At 40.1% G+C, this 18,799-nt stretch overlaps 2 protein-coding genes across 20 annotated transcripts in view; one reads left to right on the top strand and one right to left on the bottom strand.

Moving 5' to 3' along the window:
- skap1 (src kinase associated phosphoprotein 1) overlaps positions 1 to 7,411 on the top strand; it is a 35,098-nt gene extending 27,687 nt beyond the window's left edge. Inside the window, exons 12-13 of the mRNA XM_034119769.1 lie at positions 6,136 to 6,238; positions 6,578 to 7,411. Coding sequence (XP_033975660.1) covers positions 6,136 to 6,228 — 93 coding nt within the window. The 3' untranslated portion in view covers positions 6,229 to 6,238; positions 6,578 to 7,411. The remainder of the gene's footprint in view (positions 1 to 6,135; positions 6,239 to 6,577) is intronic.
- A 189-nt stretch (positions 7,412 to 7,600) lies between these two features.
- Positions 7,601 to 17,834, bottom strand: snx11 (sorting nexin 11). 19 transcript variants are annotated; one of them, XM_034119754.1, is made up of 9 exons: positions 17,660 to 17,834; positions 16,492 to 16,531; positions 16,102 to 16,188; positions 14,459 to 14,559; positions 13,716 to 13,811; positions 13,383 to 13,607; positions 11,680 to 12,217; positions 11,611 to 11,649; positions 7,601 to 11,550 (listed from the first exon to the last, which is right to left on the bottom strand). In XM_034119754.1, the coding sequence occupies exons 2-9, from the start codon at positions 16,513 to 16,515 to the stop codon at positions 10,114 to 10,116; spliced, it is 2,547 nt and encodes an 848-aa protein (XP_033975645.1). In that variant the 5' UTR covers positions 16,516 to 16,531; positions 17,660 to 17,834; the 3' UTR covers positions 7,601 to 10,113. The 19 variants fall into 19 exon arrangements, with proteins under 19 accessions (XP_033975645.1, XP_033975655.1, XP_033975654.1 ...); XM_034119764.1 differs by lacking the exon at positions 11,611 to 11,649 and having other exon boundaries at positions 7,601 to 11,424; positions 11,680 to 11,714; positions 11,805 to 12,217; XM_034119763.1 differs by having other exon boundaries at positions 7,601 to 11,424; positions 11,605 to 11,639; positions 11,805 to 12,217.
- Positions 17,835 to 18,799: the final 965 nt, after the last annotated feature.

Genomic DNA, 18,799 nt, shown 5'->3' with positions numbered 1-18,799 from the left:
CGTAATAAAACCAGGGCCCATAAATTCTCTTAGAGGGTGGGAGTCCTGGTTGTCTGTGCTGTTATGTCAACACTGACCATAATTACAAGGTAATAAGGACACGCTCTAAGTGCTAAATCAATGGTGCTAACAAACTGTTATTTTTAAAGCTGCGATGTGATTGACTGCTGAAGTGCAGAATGGGATAGCCACAGGCGTGGTGTCATATGGCTGTGAACTGAGGAGAACATGCCGATTGTATAAAAGGCCCTCATCCATCATTATTGATCTCTCACTTACTGTAAAGTGGGGGCATTTTTACTGTATTTGTGTTTTTTTCTCCCTTGTGTGTTGCTGTGTCTGTGCATATCTGTGTATCACTGACAAAGTAAATAAATTAGGAACCTCACAACTCATATGAATCCCATTAGTTCAAGAGAATTAATCTCGTAGTGCGAGCCGCCGCCGGTTGCAGTGATGCCTAACTTGCTTTCCGCAGAGAGCTGTATGGCGATGCTCAGCGCGCTGATACATGAGGTAGAAACACACCGTTAGATCCATCTTCTGAGTTTTGCTCTGGCATTTCATTTCTGAGAGCTTGCATTTTTCTAATGCACATTATAGCTTTACGCCGGCATTTTAGTGTGTGGTGACAAATATTGGTGAGCTCGGTTTTCTGCAATATCACACTCTCGCACACTGGCACATTTTTTAAACTTGATTTAAAAATGTTGAGATGTTGCGCACACATATTTTCACTGTATCATAACTTGCAGCAAGATATTTGTTTTAGTATTTACAATGTGAGTGTCAGGTTAATTTATTGCAGTGGCTTAAGGCTGTTGTTTCACTTCTCCCTGACACGTGTAATGCCTGTGTACTTTGTCGGCCACACTGAACCATAAGGCTGTCCCTGCATTCTTGCCCTCTAATTTATGTGTCCAGAATCAAAAGACATGGGCTCTACAGGTCAGCTGTCAAATTCCTGTATTCCCAAAGGCACTCATGGAGAACGGCGGGATGGAGTGGGAAGAGATTTATGGCACAAACCCATCCAGGGTCCTTAAAACTCTGGCAGGCGCTGCTGCCACCTCTTCCTCTTTCTCTCCATTGCCCTGCTCAACTCTCCCCCCTCTACCCTGGCGTCCAACCAAAACGCAGAGAGAAGGAGACGGTACAGCCAATCCGCTGCGTCTCCCAAAGCAGAGCGCCACATCACATTTTGCCTAAGTGTCCAGCTGCAGCTGCTTCTTAAGAGACAATGAGAACATGGACACCACTGACACCTTGTGGTGGTTCCTATCAATCCTATGTCTTTGCCATGATTTTATTACATGACAACTTGTAAAAACAACAAAAACTGATTTACAGCCTTATAGATTTACTGACTGTGATTTATAGCCTTGTATAAATACAAGTTATCATTCAACAAATAGCAATAAGAGATTCTAAAACTCATTTTGTGCTAATATTCTGTCCAGGCTACCTGCGATATTTAGGGTCATAACAGGCTTCTTCTCTGTTTAACACGCTGGTTGTTTGGGCCACGGCTCCCAGGTCACTCTGACTGAATGCAGCCGAAGAAAAGGAAAAGTGGGCAAACAATCAGATGGGAAAGTCAAGCAAGAGAGACAAAGAGGGTGGATCCCTTTATTCTTTTGTGTGAACCCTGTCCCCCCTCTCCTTTCTCCTTTTCTCTGTCACACACCCATTTAAAGACCCCTGGCTGCTATTGTGGCCATAGACACCAAGACGCTATAGACAGGCAAGACATCCTATTTACCACCCAAAGAAGCAGGGGGTGAGTCTGGGGTTTGGGGTCATGCAGGAGGCAGCGGTCATCCCCCGGTCAACTACAGTAGGTCATTATTCAGCCCAAGCCAATAGCCCAGAACTGCGTCCGAGCAACCCACCCCCAATCCATTCTGCTTAATTATTATAAATGAGGGGCGGCGTAAACAGCCATCATTACAGACACTCAGTGGCATACACAAATCCACTTTAAATTGCTATTAAGTTAAGGAGCTATCTGTAATCCCAGGCGTGCATTAGAAAGGAGCAAGTAGGTTTTCTTTTTATTAAATCTCATCGTCCCTGAGATATTTTCTAACGTTCTCATGCTCTGTCATGTTTCCAATTTGAAGCCAATTCACTGATTTAATTAAAAGCCCACTTGGAAAAAAATGGACACTAAGTAGCCATTTCGATCTTTGGTTGTGCAGAATTATCGTCCATATTTCTGGATGGATTTCGACAATATTTCTTTTGGCACAGAGTCCTTATAACTGCACCAAACGAAGGGTTTCCCCCAACAGTTTCAGGTATTATCATGTTGCTTGTGAGGTGTAACCTGTGTGAGTAGGGAGGAGATCTCGCTAACCTAATAGCGGGTTACAAATAAAGCAGCTTTGCGTCCATGTTTCTTTGTTAGAGTAACTAGTGATGGAAGAACTGCAGAGAGCTGCAGTTCATCTGATGAGTCTAGGTAGAGGAGTAGGAAATGCAACAAAACAGCGAGGATGCAACTGGAAAGGCTGCTACAGGAGAGATGGAAAGAAAGCAAGGGGAGGAAAGGAGGGAGGGGGTTGGAGATGGGGAAGGAGGCAGGGAGGGAGGGAGGGAGAGATTGTAACACCCAGGCGGCGGGTTCAGCGGCAGGGCAATGAGAGACTTCCTGCGCTCCATCACGCCCAAGGCCTGCCTCAGTCAGCTGGTGGCCGAGGAAAGATGCCTCATGTGTCAGGCTTATTAGCACTCCCCCTAGTTTGTATGCATTTGGGATTCTGTGTGTGTGTGTGTGTGTGTGTCTTTGTGTGTGTGGTTAATCTGCAAGCATGTGTGTGTGTGTGTGAGAACAAGATGAGAAGAGGGAAAGAAAAGGACATGGACCCTGAATCTCTACAGATTTTGTATTCCCCCCCCCGAAAAAACTAAATGTGCATTTATTTTTTGACATGTTTTTTTTGGTACACGTTAGCATCACCCGTCTCACCCGTTGTCTTTTTACCGCATCCACCCAACCTAGACTCACCTTCTCCTCGCTTCAGGCTCGGGTAGCTGTCAATCTGTCCTCCGGTCGGGTACATGAGCGATGGGCCTATCAGAATGCCACCATTAGCCAGCCCCCTGAGTGGTAAATAAACGATCGCGCCGGTACACTGCAGGTGTTGTCATGGCAACCCGCTCTCAGTGCCAGCCCCGCCCACGCCTCATTCCCCCGCTCTCTCGGCGGAGGAGTCACCGGGAGGTCAACGAGTCAACGCGCCGCAGCCGCCACGACACGGCGCTGTTTGCCCCCCCCCTCCCCTTCCTCCCTCCTAGAGTGGGTCTGATCTGCATCCAGGTTGCAGCAAACAGCGGCTCTGATATTTGTCACCCATCACCCTGTGCATCTTGCAACATATTACTAATGAGAAAAAAAACTGAGACATTTCCCTGAACCCAGGGGACGCTTGATTTACATCACCCCAGAGAATTTAGGAGGGAACATCTTCCCTCTCAGACGAAAAACTAATACAACTCGCCAATATGTGCCTGTTCTTTGCCCAGACCTTAGCATTAAGATGCAAAATCACACAAAAACAAATCAACCCTAAGAACATTGAGGGGAAAACAAACAGAAGGAAGAGGACATTGAGGAGTTTGCATAGTTTTTGTCATTTGGATAATTTACTCTCCCCGCCTCTTGGAATGTCCCTATTACAGCAGGTGTACTCTGGATGAACCCATTTCAAGTATGAGGAAGATGGACTCTGCACGCCTGACAGACTTCCACCGCCATTGGCACCCACTCTGTGATGTAGCAGTTGTATTAAAATGGCGGCGCTGATAATCCAAAAGACCTTTCTCAGGGAGAATTTGAGACCGACTGCACAGATGGGCTGCGGAGATAAATAAAACTCTCTGTCACTATGGTTGGTGGAATAGTGCTGCGACGCCCCCAAGGGAGAGAAAAACTGTTTCGCTCCCTCTCTCCTATGCCTCCCCTCCGTCCGTCTGTCCCCCCCTTCCTCCTCCTCTGTTCACGTTATCCAGAATTGGAACCAAAGCCAGCTTTCCGCAACTGGGCTTTTCCCTCTACAGTCTTTTGGGGAGCATAAAAAGACCATTTCGGACTTAACTTTCCCCTGCTTTATGAGCCCAACACAGTCACTCAGAGTTTGTCAGAGTGCCAAGCACACTGGAGCATCCCAGTGTGAGCTGTCAGCGAGGCTCGTAGGGGAAAACGATGAGGCCTGGATGGACAATCTGCTTATTGCGGGTACCTGTTTGTGCCGTAAGAACACTTGAGTCTTGTGGTTTATTACTTTCTAAGCAATCCATTCATCGTCGCTGTCCAAACACCTCTCATTAGCTGCAGGCCTCATTCCTCTGGACGGAGGGAGGTGGCAGGTCTGGGTGATGGGCTGAACCATTGACAAAATGTCGTTCATCATGTCAAAGTATGTGTGTGTTTTCACAGCTAGAGCCTGTTAGAGCAGGAAGAAAAGTCTGATTCTAATCTCAGACGTGTACAACTTTATACGTTACATGTGTCTGCTCGCACGCACATTGTGTGTGCATGTGTAGCTGAGCGTTTCATCTGCTCCTCAGTGCCGAGACAAACTGTTCACGCAGCCATTTTCAATCTGCTGGAGAACAGAGGAGAGATGAGTGGCTGTCGTTCCATCAGGGCAGGAAAATTAGGGCCGGCTGGTGCCTCCTCTGCTGCGACTGCTGGGCTCCTACGCCCTTCTGCTCTCTGGTCAAATATTGATCCAGTACATCTAGTTAGAGCCCAACTGCTGCAATCAGATGATCATGAGGTTATTAATGACACTCAAATTCCTAAAATGTAATAATGAATGAAAGATTTTGTTATTCCAGTTTTACAATAGGTAAGAGCTGGAAGGAAATAAAGATTTTGGATGCAGAGCCATGGAAGCCATAGAAATGACCTGTAAAATATCTGCTTTTTTTAAATTCCTAATGGGCCTTAGAAAGAATATTTACACCATACAAATAATGTATTGATTTTTCTAACCTAATAAGCAATTACTTTTCTATTATTAGGTGAGTAGACAATTGATCAAACATGGATAAATGACACAATCCAACCCCAATACAATTACATGGATTTAGAAACTTTCAAAATACAAGTGTAAATTGTAAAAAACACCTTAGTCAGCCAACAGTAATTAGAAAGTATATAAAGCCTCTATTTAAAAGAGGGCCTTTTATTTTGAAGGTCTAATTTGAGAGCAGCTCACTGTCTCTTAATATCTTGTAGGATACATAGCAGGAGCTTTTGTCGTTGTTCTTCACTACGCAAACAAAGGGAGGTGGCATTATATTTTGAATGACAAGAAATTATTTTGTTTTAATTTTTGAATTTAGTCATAAAATAAATGCTTTGTTGTTTTATGCCCCTGTCATTTATACTATGAAATGTCCAAGTTTATTGCAAATGCCCACAAGGAGTTAGAAATAAATGATTTGCAAAGCTGCTTGTTTCATCTTATGGCCTAAAGGTATTCAACTTTTGTTGAAATGAAAATAATGTAATAACTAAACTTAGATTGAGGTATTATTTTTAAGTCATCTCTTTAATGTTACAAACCATTACATCTTGTTTTTCTCTTTGTAAATGGAAGACTCCAGTTTCCTGTTTCTTTTTTAACTACAGTGCAGAATTAAAGCCTTGTATAATTAGTCTGGGAAAACGGGCCGGCTGTTGTTATCGTTATTAAGCAGTTCAAATAAATAGCAGTTTATTTTAGATACACGCTGTCTCAATAGTCTTGTTTACCTTTTTCTCCCATTTATTTTTGATTTTTATGAAAACCCTCCAGGCTAATACACCGGCAGTGCTTATTAGATATATATTGTGCATTGTTCTTCTTCGGGTGATATTGAGACTCTCTTGGATTTCCTTTGCCGAAGTCGAGTTAATACAATTTTAACATTATTATTTTTGTATCGACTGTACGGTAACCGAGCCACATTTAGGTGGAGTCCAAATCTTTCGAATGGTTGTTCTAATGTTAATAACATGAGACAAACGCTTCACTCGCATCAAATAGAAATGTGAGATTGGTGCTTAATCCTGCTTTGTTTACCTGTCCTTGAGCCCCTGAGGAGACTTATGGTTTGCTTTTATTGTTTTTTTGGGTCCAGGAGTACAATATTCACGGCTGGTGGGTTGGCGAGCTGAACGGCGCTGTGGGGATCGTCCCCAAGGACTTCATGCACCCTGCCTACATCCTCTGAGCTCCAACAGGTACCGAGGCACTCTCTTATCATCAGCATTATGGACCATTACTGTGGCCTAATACACAAAAACGGTCCCCCTGGTACTCATCGAGATTGCCATTGAGGTATATTCAGTCGTTGACCTGCCATTTATGGCATCTGCTGGCTGGAAGAAGTACTGCGTGAAGCAATCTTAACGGGCAATGGGTGTGAATAAATATGTGCAACAAAAGCATGATTACAGCGCCGGTTGTCCTATTTAAGAAAATGATTCCCGAATACTGTTAGATAGGCACAGCTAAAAATGAATACTGAATTATTAATGCATGTTTCTCTGATGGTGTGTTTATTTGTTTTTATTTTACAGCACTGTTGCTGACGCTGGCCATACGTTTCAGAGTCGGCCCCTTCACATTATCTATTGTTATTTGAAAAGTATTTTCTCTCATAAGACTAAGTTATATCATGAGGATGTGCTGCCGTAGTACTTATTCCTGTACACTTAAAATCACTTATAAACGTTTTTCCTTCAACATTAATGTTCAAACTCAAGCTAAAACAAGTTGACCAATCAGTTTGTCAATGAACAGAAAATTAAGCGGCACACATTTTGATTGAAGTAAATTATAAGGAAAAGCAAATTTGTTTTATATAATTATGAATGTAATATATTTGTGTTGTTGTACTACAGATGGGACAAAGAAAATAAGTTTTGAGTTTACATTGGGCTCTGTTAAATTGGGATTTTTCATAAACTTAATAAAATGATCTGAAAAATAACTAAATGAAAAGAAGTGTTAGCTCTAGTGATAATTGTTTTTTTGTTTGTCATTTATCAAGAAAAGCTCCTAAAATGTCAGTTTTCTTTGATTTATATCAGTATAACTTTTATATATTTGTGATTTTGACCGCCGGTTTGGCATAAAAGTAATTAAAAGCAATCATTGGGATCTTTTAATGGGGATGTTTTTCATATACTAAACAGTTATTTATCACAGTGGTAAATACAAATTAAAATAATTGTTGGATGCAGTCCTGAATACTAATGTATCAATTAACTGTTTAAATTGAGAACTGTGTAGATTGTTGTTTCTCATTTTTCGGATAGAGGTTAAAAAAATATCAGCGGATGTGATGTACAATATGAATAATATTTTAAATACATTGTACCCAGACTTTAACTAAAAAATAACCAAAAATATGTGAAGCCTTTCCTTCTTGTGTGATCTCTTCAGTGAAGTCTGTGTGGGTTATTAAACTGTTTCATTTTCAGCCACTAGGCGGCAGGATTGCTCCAATATCTTGTCTTAAAGCCATAAGAGATGTTTTGTAAAACATGTAAAATCAGTAACATTAAACCACAGAAAAAAAACTGTCACATTCAACACAGTTAAGAACAACTATTTATTTGAAATAAAATTAGATATACATGGACTCAGGGTTTCACAGTGGTCCTTGTAGATCCATGTTATAAAATAGGTCTCCTGCATAGGGCAAACATTCTTTTAAAATGACAAATTCTTAAAAGCAGCTTTTGAAAAAAAAACCTGCACTCAATGACAGTGTAGAACAAATGAAAACCAGTAATCTATTATCCACCTACTAGACAACAAAGGATGTGTGACAAGGCTTAATTCTCTGTGCAACCACACAAAAAACTCTGGGTCCCTTTTAAACAAATGCAACGGAATAAAATCACCAGCCTGACAACAACGTGGAAAACATACATCCATACTTTTAGAATGTATGCTGTGATTAAACAAACTATAACCCATAGAGCAGTGTAGCCCAGAAATACACCTCAAACACACCCTGCCAGACTAACAATAAAAAAGCTTAGTGAGTGTATCTGTAGTGAGTTTCGAACATTAAACAAATTCAGTGAAAGAGCAGAAATTGTACAGAAATGACAAGAATAAACATTCTGGAAATCTAAAACTGTCAAGGTGTCGGTGACTATTGCACAGGGGTTCAAATTATTATCATTTATTTATAAAAAGTTCAATAACAAAACCTAATATTCATGTGTGCATTGGGTTCAAATGTTTTCATTTGAGCTCTCCTAATAAATATCTATAAAACATCATTTGTAAGAGCAGTGTGCGTCATAAGGGTAAACTATTACTAGTTCTAACATGTTACTGAACTGGTTTAATGTTGACTCCAACACAGTGCGTCTTTCATGGGTTCACAAAGCCAGAGTTAGTGACATATGGGATTATAAACAGGACATGCTGATTCTAACAGTATTGTTGTCGAGCAGCAGGCCTGGATTTTAAAACGTATCTTTATCAGGATTCAACAGGAGACAGTTGAAGACTTAAATTATAAAGTGTTTTTAAATGTTTCACATTAAATGAGGTTGCAAATGAGAACTGTGTATGATTCTCCAGTGACTGTAACGGTAGATTTAATCTGATTTTTAGCGCTTTTTCTCCTGTCCAAACTGGCCGTGAAGGTATAACATTTTAACAATTGTTATATTGATGCTTCAGCAGTCTGACTTACAGGTTAGGTTGATAACGTTGTTTTTGTTTTGAATGTCCTCTTTTTCTTCCTGTCTCTCCACTACAGCTACGTAAGGAAACAGACAGAAATTATAAATATAGTAAATAGACTTCACTACAGGAAGCACTTTTTACTGTCAATTTAGATTTGTTTTAAAGGATGGTATCTCTTGACCGTCAGCATGGACAGCAGAATCAATTACGGCCCCAAAAGTGGTATTATAGACTTGAATAAAAGGTGAATCCATCCTTTGATACAAGTGTACATTTCTACCACAATTTCATCCAGAGAATGACGTCATTTTAGAGAGCTTAAGCTTAAATAAACATTTTTTAATTCACATTTTATGTTTACACCGTAGCCTTAGCACTTCATTTATGGATTTAAAAAAGAAAATCCCCCTCGTATGCTTTTGGTGAACTTGAGCCCCCTCTGGTGTTCCCAAAAAGCTAATGAACACCCAACCAGAGAAAAACGGCACCAATATTTTGTTTACCCGAGTGTACATTAAGGTGCACTTTAACATTAAATATACATTATTTAAAAGGAACAAAATCATTAGTTAGTTAGACTTCCCATTTGTGACAGACCAGACCATTTACATTGTGAAGATACTACAGCGCACAAGGGCCATTGTAGATTACAATACAATTATAAAGCCACACAGAATAAAGTCAAAAATGTATGAGAAAAATGCTCTTTTTTTGTCAAATCGATTCACTTTGCAAGGTTGGATTAACCTCACGTGCAGTAGATGACCAAATTCAAAAATAATTTGCAATCAATAGCAATACGGAAATACTTGTTATTTTAGCCTGGAATCACCATATTATTATTATTATTATTATTATAAGCATTCAGACTTTAAAGAGATATTGCCAAGAATTGGGCATATTCAGAAAAAAATCCACATACAGATTCGGTGAGGTTAAAGCCTTTTGTGCCGGACCCCCAACACAATGGACAGATGAAGGATGTCACCATGTTCCATAATGTTGCACCGCCCGTCTATGGTCTGACTGGCAGCTGTGGGGTTGATTCAACTTTGCAAATTTGAGCAATCTAGTTCCTTGACTAAAAAAAGCATTTGTCTTATACATTTACAACTATTTTAATATAAGAATGTTAAAGTTTATTTTTGGTACACTTTTGAGAAATTCTGATTGTTTTTCACTGATTACTACCCACCGGCTCCGGCTCTTAATTATTTAATATTTTAACATACAATGGCCCAAATACGGCATCATATGAAGATGGTTTATAAAGAGCAGAATTTTAATGTTTTTGTGTGTGTGAGATCAAATGTGTCTATGGCAGAAGACAGCTTTCACAATATGTTGTTTTCTGCCTCTGTAAGGGTGAAGCCCAGGCATGTGAGACCATTCAGCCGTTTGACTAAAGCATCTCTACCTCATGAGCCTCCTTTGAGGCATCCAAAGACAGCAAGGACACGTTTTCCTTCTCCGCACTTCCACTATCAGCTAACTCAGGCGTGCAGCTTCTCTCTAAGATACTGAAGTCACTATTTTCTGTCAAATCTCCACCTGTTACACTTGAGATCAAATCCAGAGATGTATGCAAGTCACTGATTTCGGTAATGTATTGCAAGTCGTCCTCCTCATGGGCAAGAATGTCGTCTTTTTCCACAATGCATCCATTGACGTGTAGGCCCAAAATGTTTGTCCTGGGGGTCTGCACTTCTTCTGCCCAGTGAGCGACCTCCTCGTGAGGAGTCTCCATGTGTCCGTCTGCAGAGTGGATCAGTTCCTCTGCCTCGTCACAGATGCTCTCTTCATCGCTGACCTTGACAATGCTTTCATTGGAAGATGACTGGCTGTCCTCGTCGCTGTCATCTTTGGTCCTTACCAGATCCACTTCCTGTTCAACCAGATCGTCTTCCAGTTCAACTTGGTCCATATGTTGAAAAGGGTCATCGCCGCTGCCTTCCACCTCTGGGTGCACATTGTCAGCCTCTTCATGGATTTCTGACATATATGCTGTCTCATCTTTCCTCTCAGGTTCATCGCTCATTTCCTTGTCTGCGCTCTTAAACTCCTCCAGACAGCTGGCATCTTCAACAGGAGCCTCAGTAGTATCAACGTGTTCGAGTCCATTAACTTCAGAGATAACATGATTTTCTAAAACACTTTTCTCAAAGCAGACTTCAAGAACCTCCTCTTGAGATATTGTGGCACTTACTAAAAGAGGGTCCTTTAAGTCACTGTCCTTAAAATCGAAGTGGACCTTTTCCGTATTAGCCTCCACAGAACTTTCACAGTGTTCAACCTTCTCCTCTGTGTCCGGATGAGGAACAACCTTCTCCTCTGAGGCTGGATGAGGAACAACCTTCTCCTCTGTGTCCGGATGAGGAACAACCTTCTCCTCTGTGTCCTTCTCCTCTGTGTCCGGATGAGGAACAACCTTCTCCTCTGTGTCCTTCTCCTCTGTGTCCGGATGAGGAACAACCTTCTCCTCTGTGTCCGGATGAGGAACAACCTTCTCCTCTGTGTCCGGATGAGGAACAACCTTCTCCTCTGTGTCCGGATGAGGAACAACCTTCTCCTCTGTGTCCGGATGAGGAACAACCTTCTCCTCTGTGTCCGGATGAGGAACAACCTTCTCCTCTGTGTCCTTCTCCTCTGTGTCCGGATGAGGAACAACCTTCTCCTCTGTGTCCTTCTCCTCTGTGTCCGGATGAGGAACAACCTTCTCCTCTGTGTCCAGATGAGGAACAACCTTCTCCTCTGTGTCCGGATGAGGAACAACCTTCTCCTCTGTGTCCGGATGAGGAACAACCTTCTCCTCTGTGTCCGGATGAGGAACAACCTTCTCCTCTGTGTCCGGATGAGGAACAACCTTCTCCTCTGTGTCCGGATGAGGAACAACCTTCTCCTCTGTGTCCGGATGAGGAACATTCATATCTTCTGTGTCCTTCTCCTCTGTGTCCGGATGAGGAACAACCTTCTCCTCTGTGTCCGGATGAGGAACATTCATATCTTCTGTGTCCTTCTCCTCTGTGTCCTTCTCCTCTGTGTCCGGATGAGGAACAACCTTCTCCTCTGTGTCCGGATGAGGAACATTCATATCTTCTGTATCCACTGTCTTATCGCTCTCCTCTCTTACGGAACACTCCTCAAACAAGCTATCCACCACGCATTTCTCCTGGAAGTCAGTATTCATGGGCGAGTGCACCTCTACAGGTGTCTGTATCTGACAGCTTTTCTGCTGAGTCTGTTCTTCAAGGCTGAGACTCTCAGGAACATTCTGGCTTTCACCCAGATAAAAGCTCGCCTCTGATGGGACACAGTCCTCAACAATGGCCTCAAGATGGTTGTCCCCCTGAAGGACCATTACGGAGGAGTTTTCCTTGTACAGGAACTCAACTGTGTCCTTGTCATCACGCTCCAGTTCACAATCTTGAGGTTCAGAGTCAACACAGGACAAATGCTCTGGACTGAAGGTCTCTTTAAGTTGTAGGCAAGGTTGATGAGGAACTGGGCTGTAAAGCGGGACAGAGAAGAACATTTATTAACTTACAATTCAAACAGAACAGGAACTTGTTTAGAATAGTAGTTCCCCCACTATAACCCACAGTTTTTTAACTCTGCCACAAATCCCACTCAAGCCAGATTTGAAACTATCTTTACTGAGAATATGGTAAGCATTCACCGCAGCATCAGGACTAAAACCACCAGACTCTGAGACAGTTTCTTTCCACAGGCCATAAGACTATTTAACACCTGAGCTTACACTATTTAAATGTTTTGGACAATTTTATTATAATTTAATAAAAATGTACCTATGACCTAAGTGTTTCATTCATTGCATAACTACACCATAACTACACTAAATTAATGAATCTTGAATCATTTGGGAAAAGTCCTTTGGGAAAATAACGTAATAATTAAAGCTGTTCCCTATTATAAAAAAGTAAAGATCTTTGCACAAATGATTCCTATAAAAGTAAGTCGAACAGAAAAAAAGCTTGGGATATACACTTATTTATGTTCTTGACGAGAGTGGTCAAGAACTCTGTATGTTAAACATAGAACTACTGTCAGTAGCCAGAAACCTTAGCTTAGCACTTAGACCGGTAACAGCTAGCCTGGCTCTTTCCTTCAGTAACCAAATCTGCTTTGCTGCACCTCTAAAGTTGTTCAAACGCGGAACTGTAAATCAGGAAGTTGGTTTTACGGTGGATAATGAGCTGGACTCTTTATAGGCCAGGCAGGGGGCAGATTTTATAATCTTTTGACAAAGCCAGAGTGGCTGTTGCCCCTTGTACAAAACTAAGCTAACTAGCTACATATGAACCATATTGATAAACGAGTGGGATCAATATTCCATCAAACATTCAGCAAGAGTGAATAAGAAGTGAATAAGTCTCAAACTATCTTTAATTTAATGAATACAAAAAACAACATCCAGGAGGTCTAAAAACCTACATTAAGCAATATGATGAGGGATTGCTGTTTTTTAACTTTGCATAGTGTGTTATTGTTACATTTTTTCCAGCACCTTGAACCATCCTGTGTATTAAACATGCTTTAAAAAATAAAACAATCTGCCTTGCAATGGCACGTACACATAAATAATCTTAATTAAACAGAAGGGACAATGCAAAGGCAAACATTTTTTTCAACACCATTAAGGCTAAATCCTACCTCTCCATGGACTCATATGAAACGGTCAAACTTGACTCCTTGATGGGATCATCCTCCTGTGCCTGAGCGTAGCCCCGATTTGACGAGACGTAGGTGAGGATGGCGTCCGTCACAGAGTAGGGAGTGTGGCCCTGCACGCAGTCCTGGATGTGACCCACTGGCAGCTGAGTCTGCAGGAAGAGGTGGAGCTGGCTGTCTGACAGACACACTGTCATGTTCACCACACTGCCAGGACAAAAGGTATTTATTATAATCGTAGTTTGCATAACAAGAATGTAATTTATATTACAGCAGATGAAATATATTTGTTCAAAGAACACTTAAAGAACTGACCTGTCTAAGAAGGCCTGAAGACCTTTCCTCCTCCTCTCCAGGAAGTCCTCATTAATGAAGGAGAAGAAGGACTTAGCTGGAAGGTCTGGGACTGGCCTACAAGGAAGAAAAAACACACCCCTGTTTGTAGATTATAGCTTCTTCAGTAAGTATGGAACAGAAGTGCAATGTTGATGAACTTTACAAAAATGGGTGACATGCTTCTTTGGTTTCTCTTTTAACACAATTTCACAATAAAAGACATTAAAATAATTGAATTTAAGACTGCAGCAGGGATGACATTTTAGGGGCCAACTTGGAAGTTAGCATGGACCCAGTTCCCTCGACAAAAAGCCAATTGGATTTCTTCATTGCAAGATAATATTCACAAATGAACCTCTTCTATAATTTTGAAGCGAAACAAATAAACGATTTACACCATGGTCGCCTGACTTCAACGTCACTACCCCTTAACTTGCCGCTTGTTATTTGATTTTACGCTCTTATCTCTATTACAAAAGACTTTCCTGTGAAAGAGCATGAGTAAAACACTGGCAGTGAATGCTGGCTACAGAGAAGAAGACAAAATGTCAAATCGTTCGAGCTTGTGTTAACCACAGACATTGTTTATACACATTTAACCAAAGACCCATCCAAAAAGCCCATTGACTAAGGGATAGGAGAACCAGAAGTGTAAAAATGCAAACTCATTTCCTGCAGCACTCTATAGTTAAACAGGACTCTCCCTCTTCACAACAACTTACACCAAGCCCGTGTTCTTCTGAAGCTTCTTCTTGAGCCAGGAAAACTCACTGTAGCGCCGACGCACGCACGACGTCTTGGCTGTGAAGGCCTTGCTGTTGGTCTGCAAATTTAAAAGATATATTACTGTCAACAAAACTCTATTATTCAGAGCCAAAGTAGGAGCCAGGAGGGTTTTGGTCTAAGCAATGTATTGACAATAAGAAAAATATACCATAGCACTAGCCTCATCTTTCAATTTATTCATATTCAATCTTTTCAACCTAATGTTGTAACTCGAGACCTAACTCCTGCTGAGGTATAGCAGGACTAAAACGTTATCATAGGTCCGTTTTGTTCCAGTAGCGTGTGACACAGTCAACTGATGTTTGCATAACAAACTCCGTCTGAAAGACCATAATCAATTACAGGCAGCATTGGTTAAGTTCTCATGTCATTAAAACAAATTCCATTAAAAGGGTAAAGGTCCTCAAAAACATCCCTCCTTCCCTTTTTTTATCACTTCATGTTTTCTGTAACTGCAACTATTTTTGACAGAAATGACAAACATTTGCTTGTTCCGGTATTTCAAATGTCTGAGTATTTGATGCTGTCTTTGTCGCACATGATCGTAAACTAAAATATCTTTGGGTTTCAGACTGTGGTTACGGCAAAACAGGAAGTTCCGTCTGTGTCTTAGGGAAACTCAAAACAGGTATTTTTCTCTGTTTTCTGACATTTTATTGACAAAACAATTGATCTGTTTTTTCAAAAGATAATATGCAGGATAATCGATAAAGAATCGTATTGTTGGTTGTAGCTATGGCTGCTCAATTAGTAAATGTGCGGGAAAGAAAACACAAGGCCTTGTTGAGTAAAAGCTTTGAAATGTATAGATGTTCATTTTAACTTTGTGCAAACTTGTTTTGTGTCCTTGCTGTCACATTTACCTGTACGAAAAACAATAGTTTATAGTGACACCCAAAAGGAGGTCACATGATCTTAGCCAATTTCATGAGTCAACACCCACACAGCACATCCCTCTGTGCAAGCCTTGCTGCTGACACAGCATTACTCAACACAGGCGGCTGCCCTGACAACATCATCAACTCCGGTCCAAAACATGTAAGGAATCCATGCTGCTGCAGACTCAGTGCTTCCAGAGATTGGAAAACCCAAATTCAATATGGTCCCACACTTTGTTGGTACTTCAGGCTATTGATTCCTATTGCATTCATTAGCATGGTTTAGTATGACATAGGCCTAATAGAAACTACGTTTGTAGGTTAGTTGGAAATACTTCTACAATGGTAAAAGACTACTAAGTAATTATTGTGTGAAACTTTCAAAGTAATATATTGTGTCTTAATTTAAGATGAGGCCAGTTTATTATTGAGGCACATTTCAACAAAGTCCACTAAATGTCATTCAACTTTTCCAATAAAAATAAATCTAGGTTATTCCCGGCAAAACATTTAGAAGCGAAAAATAACGTTTGTTTTTGATTATTCTGATGGTTGTTATCCTAAAATATGTATTGTCTCTCTACATTTTTATCCAACCAAAAAGCTTAAAATATTCCATTTGTATTTAAATAAAAAGAAAGGCAGGACCTCTTCACACAGAGACTGACGAGATATATTGTAATTTAAGGGCTAATACTTACATGTAGGAATATTTTGTAATCCACAAATGAATTCCAGGAGCCTTCATTCTGCACGCGGGGATCTTGGACCCGCACTGCAACAAACTCCTAAAAAGGACAAAAAGAGTCTCAAGTTTAAATATAAACTGTAGTGTCTGTGTGTTTTGCTGCATCGTGGTTAAACCAAAATATTCAAATCTACAGAACAAACTGTGTGTGCCTGGCCCATACAACCTCTTCAAAAGAAGTCAAGCATCACAAGTCTTTAAACACATCAATGGACAAATTGTTCTTTGACATTTGTTAATTGGGATTTTTAAGGAAAGGGAGGGTTTTAGATTTCACCAACAAGATAACATTAGACAGTTTCTAAGATTACATGCAGAACAAGAGGGAAGGGAGGTTACTTACATCTTCTTCTTGATTGTTGATCATCCTACCGAGTGCAGCACTGCAACGAGAGGGGAAATCAATGATGAGGGAATTAAAGATCAAACTGTGTTACGTCTTCTATAGTGTTGTTGTCATGAGCTGATGACTCATCCTGCAAAGATACTGGTCAGCACAATCCACTGAGTCACTGTGGCAGGCATGTCCCTTTAGCATTTGGGGTTAGACTCTTTTTCAGGGCGTTTAATGAAGAGAAACCTTTCCTGGAAATACAGTAGTTTGTTAAGTCTGACTTTTGTATTTCCGCTCTCTATTATTAGCTTATCTACCAGAACTGTAGAGCTGGTACACCAACATTCCTTTAATATAACTCAGGCTAACTCACCCATCACCAGTAAGGTCTGGCAAATTCCGATTAGGGCGGCAACAAACAACTATCTTCCTTACAGAGTAATCCTTTATATCTTTTTTTAATCGATTGGTTGTTTCAAATTAAATCATGTGTATTTTTCACATGCACAATCATACACAGTATACTTTGTATGATATTCTGTAATTACTAGCTTCAGAAAGCAAACAGATGGTAACAAAAGTTTTACAAAATACTCTAAAAAGAATACATGAATTAATACATTAGCAATGATAAGACATGCCAATAAGGGCTGAAATATAATTACGCTCATTATCAAGTATTTCTACTCAAAAATCAAATTTAGCTATTACAAAACGTAAGAAAATATAAAAATGTATCCAAAGTAATATCTTCAATATAATTTTAAAACGAAAATGATAAATAAAACAAATGAAATCAATTGATGTTGACAATAACTAAATGCATTTCAGACGATGTTTATTTCTGAGAAACTTGCACCACCACGTTTCTTAAGCAAAGTACTATCAACTCACTTTTATCAGCCATTTCTCTATGAAAACAGATAAAGTATTGTAGCTATGATGGGTGTTTTCTGATAATTGTGCCCTAATCTGTTTAAAATTAATTCAGTAAGTAATGCAAAATAAGATATCTCAGAATGAATTCGCATGTATAACGTTTTCTCCATACTGTAACAGCCAACACTTTTCTGAAAAACAACGTAAGTGTTCTGGCCTGAATACACACACTTCTAAACAATGTGGCTACAGGAAACATCAGCTAACGTTAAATGCTAACCCCAACTAGCCTACTTACTTTCACGAGTTATATGTCGGCTGCAGCGGAAGTATCCAGCCGGCTTTGGTCGATGAAGTCCCGCCTGTCGAGGTTTCTGTTTTATTTAAGCACAAGATCCTCAAATAATGAGGCTTGTTTTGTCCAAACAGCTCCGATCTTCATTTCGCAAGTCACAAGCTTCAATTGCTGCGACGTCACAATGACGTGTATGCTTCCGGTAGGCATGCGCGCGGAGGTATTTTTTATTTGTTGTATTCACCAATAATATTTCAACTGACAACATGAAATAAAAATACATGTTGACAACAAATATCAATAGGTTTAATATTACAAGTTTAATTACACATTTGCTTACTGTTTGCTCACGTGATAAACGTCACACATGTGGATGAGAGCTTCTGAAATTCACCGTAAGTGTAATTTAAAGGACCCTTTTGATGGCAAGTAAATTACACTTACTGATTCCAGGGGTTTTTTGCTCAGGGAATAAAGTGAGCGGAAATGTATCTGAAAGCCCCTAAAATGTACAGTTGGCTGAAGAGTAATAATAACAAAGGCCATTCATGGCGAGTCAAAGTTGTGAGATAAATTATGATAGGTGAAAACTAGGATATTAGGTCGTTATTTTGCATTATAAGGTACAATTATAGGGTATTTAATTTAAATATGATTTTAGATTAGATTAAACTGTATTGTCAATGCACATATTTGACGTAGGCTACTGAAAGAACAAAATGCAGTTTTAGCATCTAACCATCAACAATAACGTGCAGAATAGAATTATCACTTGCTCTGCTAAAATGATGTGCTGTTCAGACTGTAGGTCTAAGTGTATTTAAAAAAAGGCCATTTATGGTAAATCAAAATTATATTAAGAATAATACAAGATATTCAGTCAAAGTGTCATTTTATGAATATATTCTGAGTATGATTCTGATACAGAATATGTACATATATACATACCCCTATATGTTGTATGGAGCTAATCCCCAAAATGTGTTTGATGACATCACAACATTGTGTAGATTTGGGAGAGAGCTGTTCATGTTTATTAATATTCTTGGATTGTCTTTGGCTTTATGAATGAATGTAAGAAGTTTGAAAATGGACGTAGTTTCCAAGGATTCATTAATTGTATTTTTAAGGGGTTGTTGTATC

Source organism: Trematomus bernacchii, unplaced genomic scaffold (genome assembly GCF_902827165.1).
Source record: "Trematomus bernacchii unplaced genomic scaffold, fTreBer1.1, whole genome shotgun sequence".
Lineage (NCBI taxonomy): Eukaryota > Metazoa > Chordata > Actinopteri > Perciformes > Nototheniidae > Trematomus > Trematomus bernacchii.
The sequence above is the reverse complement of the archived record's forward strand: the minus strand, read 5'-3'. Positions and strand labels throughout refer to the sequence as shown.